Below are 6,262 nucleotides of genomic sequence, written 5' to 3'. Positions count from 1 at the left end.
CTGTGTATATATATATATATATATATATATATAACGACCCTGAGATATTTCAGTTCCAATAATGAAGCAAGTGAAGCTATAAAAGGGATCATGCATATTATATATTCGTGTATCAATGGACCTCATGATGTTGATATTTGCATGTTTTTTCATAGAAACTTATCACTAATGTAAGACATTCCAAACCGGTTTATGATTGGAAGTGTGGAGTTCATCAACATTGATTCACAAGTGGTTGATGGTTGTTGAGAAAGTTTATATACCAACTCTCGATCTTTTAATGTCTTGTTTTCTCCTCACGGTTTAACGAAGAGTTCTCGGGAGTAATTGAGAGAGATGGCATGTTCTCTGCAGGGAATCCACAAAAGGTTTTGGCATCTGAAGCTTGGAATTTTGTGAAAAACGTCTCTGTCGGTATGCTTTGCATCTACTGTCTCCTGCCCCTTTTTCTATTTTCTGAGTTTCCGGACTATTTTAAGTTTGATATTTGACATCTTGCTAGATGCAAATTCACATCCTAGAGTCTTGTTAACCCATATCCCGTTATATCGGCCTGACCAAACCTATTGTGGCCCTCGTCGTGGTTCTTCTGTCATCAATCAGGTGATTAGTTTCTCGGTTTCAGGTGTAAATGCAAAGTTTTATAACATAGGGGCTGATGTAATTGAAAACTTTGTTTGTGGACTTATTATGTTTGCTCCTCTTTGACATTCAGCGGATTTGGCGCCATTCTCAAGATCAAGAAGTAATGTAAACTTCTACATTTCCATCTTTTCATACGATTATCGAAACATGCATTATCTTCGCAGAAAAGCCGTTTAATCCGGGCAACTAAACCGATGTTTCCATTCTTGTACTTGACCTTACTACTACGCAGGTACCAGAATTACATCACTGATGAATCATCAAAAAAGTTGCTAAGCTTAATCAAACCTGTAAATTTTTCATCTCTTATCTCTTTCACTTCTTTTTCTTGTCTTGGCGAGCTATTTTTTGGACACAAGGCATAAATCTGTTACATAACTTGTTCTGCAGATACTTGTTTTGTCTGGCCATGACCACGACCAGTGTACTGTTACCCACAAGTCGGAAACAGGGTCTATAACCGAGGTAAGGCAACTGCTAACTGAAAAAAAAAACATTGTATATTCATGGCATGTAATCTTTGTTGATATGGTTTTGAATCATACACAGCATACTTTAGGTACTGTAAGTTGGCAGCAAGGAAATTCTTATCCTTCTTTCATGCTGTTATCTGTTCAAAACACACTGTCTCGAAACACATCTGATCTAGAAAACATCGTAAGCACTCAGTTGTGCTTTCTTCCGTGGCAGATATTCATCTACATATGGTAAGTCTTCTTTTTTCTTATGATTTCTGATTCGGGTTCTGTTGATGTTCTGAATCCTAAATCTCTTTGAAATGTTCAGGTACCTTTCTCTGTTCATGTTCACCATTCTTGCTCTCCTCCTCTGGCCAAAACATGGGGTAAGCTTCTTGAGCGATGCAGCAGAGTGCATCGTGAATGTGATGAGATCAATCTTTATAAGCGGTGGAACGAAAGAGAAGAACGAAGATGAGAACTGTGAGTATGAGATGATGTGGGATGCAGAAGGATCCATGCATCTCGTGAAAAAAGTTCGGGAAACTCCCGTTAAACGTCAAAGTGATAAACCCGTGATAGAAAGGTGATGCCATTATGCCATGAATGATCTCACTATCATATCTGGGGAGAAGTTTCCTTAGCTTATGTTTCTTGAAGTCTTTCTTTCGATTTTCCCCAGGGGCAACGCGGTGATGAGATCAGCAGCAAGAAAGAACACCGAGGAGATAGAAATCGTGACGGATCAAAGTGCAAACCCGGGTTCCGATCCTCTGGTGAGATCGGCATCTCAAACGGGCAAATCAAGAACGAAACTTGCGATCCTGAGAGTGATAAGGGCCATCAAGATGGTCACAGTCATTGCAGCACTAAACGTGCCCATTTACATGATGTTGCTGTTCAAGGACTGGATCGAGCAGTAACACTGTGGTCTTGCCGAACCCATGAACGTCAAATCAAGATTTCATCCAATACCCTTTAGGTTATGGTTTCAGAAGATTTTTCAGATTTCTTTTGTAAAACCCAATGAAAGACAGATTGAAAAAGCATGTCCAAGCTCTTCAGAGTGTAGATGAGAACACTGCAGAGTTATGTATTGTCAATCTTTCGTTCCATTGTCTATGATCTTCAAACTAATTAGAATAGTTTCTGGGTTCAGAAAGATTCGTGACATATGCATGATCCAACTCGTTACATGCGCACGTGTGTAAATTGCAGGAGACAGTCGAGGGGACATAAAAGATAAGGTCAAGACAGAAACCAAACTCTAGTGTTCCCAAACCATAGGTTTTTAATTACAAAACCTACATAATACTATTCAGTTCCTTGGATTCTCAAATAGGGTCATAGAAAAAAGGATCAGAAGCATTTTTCTATGAACGTGTTCTATCATTTTACTCTCTGTAATGAAACTGAGATAATAGAACTGCGCACATGGATGTATAATAAATAACTAAATAAAAGAAATGGCGTACTATTCGAAAGGCATGCATATTACAAAGTACAGATTATGTATCTTTGGTCCGTATTATTCAACATAACAATCTGACTTATTATTAAAATATTATTCGATCAAGTAACCACACAAGAGAATCAAAACAAAACAAGGCAACATAACCATCTTATTCTTGATCGATCTAGTCTTATCTAATTCTTATTGTTTTCTCTTTTTTTTTTTCCTTGGGTCAAGCATATTCAACTACACAGGATCCCAAAGCTATGGTTTGAACCCAGAACGTTACGGACACCAAGAACTCGAACCTTAAGTCCATGGATCTTATCATTTTACTGGTACCACCAGGAAAAAAAAACAGAAGACGAAAAAAGACAGTAAAATTACATGAACATCACACAGACAGTAAGCAATCTTTCTCCATATATGCGATCGAAATCAAAACCCTCCGAGGACTTGCAAGGAAACTCCATTTCTTACATGACATCTCCAGTGTCTCTGTCTGTTCAGAAAAAAAGTATCCGCCAGCTCGTTCGGCGGACAAATCTCTCCCTTCGTTTGATGCAAATATCCACAAAACAAAAACCCAAAAGGATTGATTGATTAATCCTTTAGGTAAAAAAAATAACCAAGAAAGGTGTAAAGAACGATTTTGCACCAAGAAGAGAAATTTTCTTAGGCCATGCAGCTAATTAAGAGGACCAAGGAGAGCTTCAGAAGTGTTTCCAGGAGCAAGAGACATGAAAAAGAGGGAGATATATATACATATATATATATGTATGGGGCATGTATCATATATATGTATTGATATATATATATATGACATTATTTGGAGGATATATATGAGGGGGGGGGGAGCCCTAGTCGTCGCCATGGATGTACCAGCAAACGAGCATGGTGGCACAACGTCGCAGGATATAGAGACGGGCACGTTGCTCCTTCACCAAGGAAACACATTTGTTGGTGAAAGAATTGCCCTTTTTGAACTTTCTCTTGAACTCAGCCATGGCAACAACTAGGGTTTTCTTTTTAGTATATTAACGAAAGATTGAAACTTTCTTAAAAAAGGTCGAGATTTGGAAAGAAAAAAACCCTTTTTTTTAAGGTGAGTATATGTATGAGAAGAGGGGTTGTAGTAGTAGTGATGATGATGATGAAGGGATATTGAAGATTAATATATATATATATAAGAGAAATATCAAACATTTTTTTTTGGGGGGGTAATGGATAACCCAAGCGTGGGTAGAAAAAGGTGTCTTGGATATGAAGGAAGCGAGGACAGATGAACATGGTCAGTTTTTTGGTTTCACTGCATTGGGATTTGCATGAGCTGCGTTTTGGATCCTCCAAGGAATTTACGTGTAGCTTCGTGAAATCCTAAATTGGATTCAATTTTATTATTATTATTATTATCATCTTTATAAAAGTATTCTACGTTGATCTCGTTTTATTCACCGACACGTTAGATTAATCGTGGTGGTTGACTTTCTAGTAAAAAATATTTGTTATAACAATAAGGTGGGGGGAGAATACGCAACAAAACAAAATGGGCTCCATTATAAGCATGCTTTGTACAAAAACCATTGGCGAAATAGCTTACATATTTGAATTGGAGGTAAATCTGAAATATATGTATGTATATATTGTGGTATGATCAAAATCACGTCATATATATACATTATATAAAATTTGGACAGAACACAAGATGCGTCTTCCTTCCCGAGCCTAGTAAAATGTGTATATACATTTTATATAATATTTGTATATATATATATATATACCTACACTATGTGTATTTCCCATTAAACAAACTATATGGTATATGTTGGCAAATTGCATTATGCATGTATGTAGGGTAATAAAAAAAGTGATTACGCATCAACTGTCATGTTCTATTGTTGGCCTCACTGTTTGTAAGGACATAAGTTTTTGTAAGAACACAAAATCCTAATTCCCTAGTTTTCATGCATATACATACATATATATATATATATATATATAACAACTCTTTCAATAATTGAGAACATGTACACTTTTTTAATTAATAGCTGGAACCAATGTGAGACCCAAAAGTGTATACCATTATATATATAATAAGTAATTCTAATTGATAGGGACGATAAATTATATGTCCATTCTAGAAGTGAAGATTAAAACCAGAAAATTCTAACTTTTCTGTCTACATATATAACTTCAGGAAAAAAATATTTTCATACAAATAATTTACCATTAAACATTTTACTACTTTTTAACACATTATAATATCTCAATTTTTTAAATATATCTTCTATCTGATTTATTTTAATATCCGATTTCAGATAAAACACATTGAAACTGATTCGCCATTATATATAAATATATATATCATACACTAAAAAATTATTAATTATTCTTATGGTGTTACTATTTTTCCATGTCATCTCGGATCTTTTTCCTCCGTTTTTAAGAGAGAGTTGAGCGATGCAAGAATCTTTAAATATTGTCATATTATATCGAAAAACTCTATTTCTTGTGAGAGAGAGAAAAACTTGTATTAATATACTTCTTCCTTCATTTGCCAACTCATACATTTTTTACGGCTAAATACTTTTAATGGCATCCTCCTTCATATAATGCAAAAGGAACGAATAAAACACGTGACATCTATCAATGATTAGTCTAATCGGTCCACTAAAAGGTCCATCGACATGTAAAAGGTGAAGCGACGGATGCAGAATCAGACCGAGGTATCACATTTTCAACTTGGCAATGATATGACATTACAGGAATTTCATTTGCCAATCAAAACATCTTCCGTGTATATATATATATATATATATATATATAACGACCCTGAGATATTTCAGTTCCAATAATGAAGCAAGTGAAGCTATAAAAGGGATCATGCATATTATATATTCGTGTATCAATGGACCTCATGATGTTGATATTTGCATGTTTTTTCATAGAAACTTATCACTAATGTAAGACATTCCAAACCGCACACATTTATCGAATTCTGATAGCATATTTATATATGATGAAAATCAAATTTGGAAATTGCAAGTGGCATTACGTAATTTAGAGAGTCATGCATATGAAGAAAACTATAGTTGTCAGTTACCATGGCCATGGCGATGATGTAAATGTATGGAAATTTTAAAATAATTTACACGCGCGCGCGCGCGCACATATATATATATATATATGGACTAACACACACGCATATATGTATATGCATAATACATGCATGCACATGCATGGGTACATGTATACAATAATAGGGAAATGTTTTTCTATTATTGATGATTGAAAGAATACATCTTAATATATAGCAAAATATATTAGAATATTCTAGATATAATATCTAGGTTAAATCATAACAATATTAATGATAATATTCTAGGAATAATATCTTCATATATGCCCCTCAAGATGAATCATGATGAATTCAATCTTGTTACATAAAAACTGAAATTATAACTGTGTTAAACGAATCATCTTCCAATACATAATGTATGATAGTGTAGCAGCAGAGCAAGATATAAGAAAAAAAAATAAGTGATTCAAATACGTGGATCTGACGATCGGGGTTTTCCAATCGAAAGGGTTAAAAGTCAGGTTTAAAGATCTCACAACGGCTAAGGTTGACGTCGATAAACGAACGTTGTCGGAAAAAAAAAGTAGCACATCGGTTAGGATCGACAGTGATGAACATTGCCGTCGG

At 35.1% G+C, this 6,262-nt stretch overlaps 2 protein-coding genes across 2 annotated transcripts in view; one reads left to right on the top strand and one right to left on the bottom strand.

Moving 5' to 3' along the window:
* LOC104822767 overlaps window positions 1-2,248 on the top strand; it is a 15,475-nt gene extending 13,227 nt beyond the window's left edge. Inside the window, exons 7-15 of the mRNA XM_010554113.1 lie at window positions 176-241; window positions 355-414; window positions 503-603; window positions 716-750; window positions 878-935; window positions 1,036-1,110; window positions 1,195-1,352; window positions 1,432-1,689; window positions 1,786-2,248. Coding sequence (XP_010552415.1) covers window positions 176-241; window positions 355-414; window positions 503-603; window positions 716-750; window positions 878-935; window positions 1,036-1,110; window positions 1,195-1,352; window positions 1,432-1,689; window positions 1,786-2,026 — 1,052 coding nt within the window. The 3' untranslated portion in view covers window positions 2,027-2,248. The remainder of the gene's footprint in view (window positions 1-175; window positions 242-354; window positions 415-502; window positions 604-715; window positions 751-877; window positions 936-1,035; window positions 1,111-1,194; window positions 1,353-1,431; window positions 1,690-1,785) is intronic.
* Window positions 2,249-3,363: 1,115 nt separating this feature from the next.
* LOC104822609 lies at window positions 3,364-3,713 on the bottom strand. The gene has a single exon (XM_010553877.2). It carries the CDS (start codon window positions 3,561-3,563, stop codon window positions 3,417-3,419), a length of 147 nt encoding a protein of 48 aa, XP_010552179.1. The 5' UTR covers window positions 3,564-3,713; the 3' UTR covers window positions 3,364-3,416.
* Between the last annotated feature and the right edge of the window lie 2,549 nt (window positions 3,714-6,262).

This window comes from Tarenaya hassleriana, unplaced genomic scaffold (assembly GCF_000463585.1).
Source record: "Tarenaya hassleriana unplaced genomic scaffold, ASM46358v1 Cleome37, whole genome shotgun sequence".
Taxonomy (NCBI): Eukaryota; Viridiplantae; Streptophyta; class Magnoliopsida; order Brassicales; family Cleomaceae; genus Tarenaya; species Tarenaya hassleriana.
The sequence above is the reverse complement of the archived record's forward strand: the minus strand, read 5'-3'. Positions and strand labels throughout refer to the sequence as shown.

What these genes read in the sequence shown, in the direction of transcription:
- LOC104822609 (XM_010553877.2), bottom strand. Translation starts at nt 3,563, where the DNA reads ATGGCTGAGTTCAAGAGAAAGTTCAAAAAGGGCAATTCTTTCACCAAC.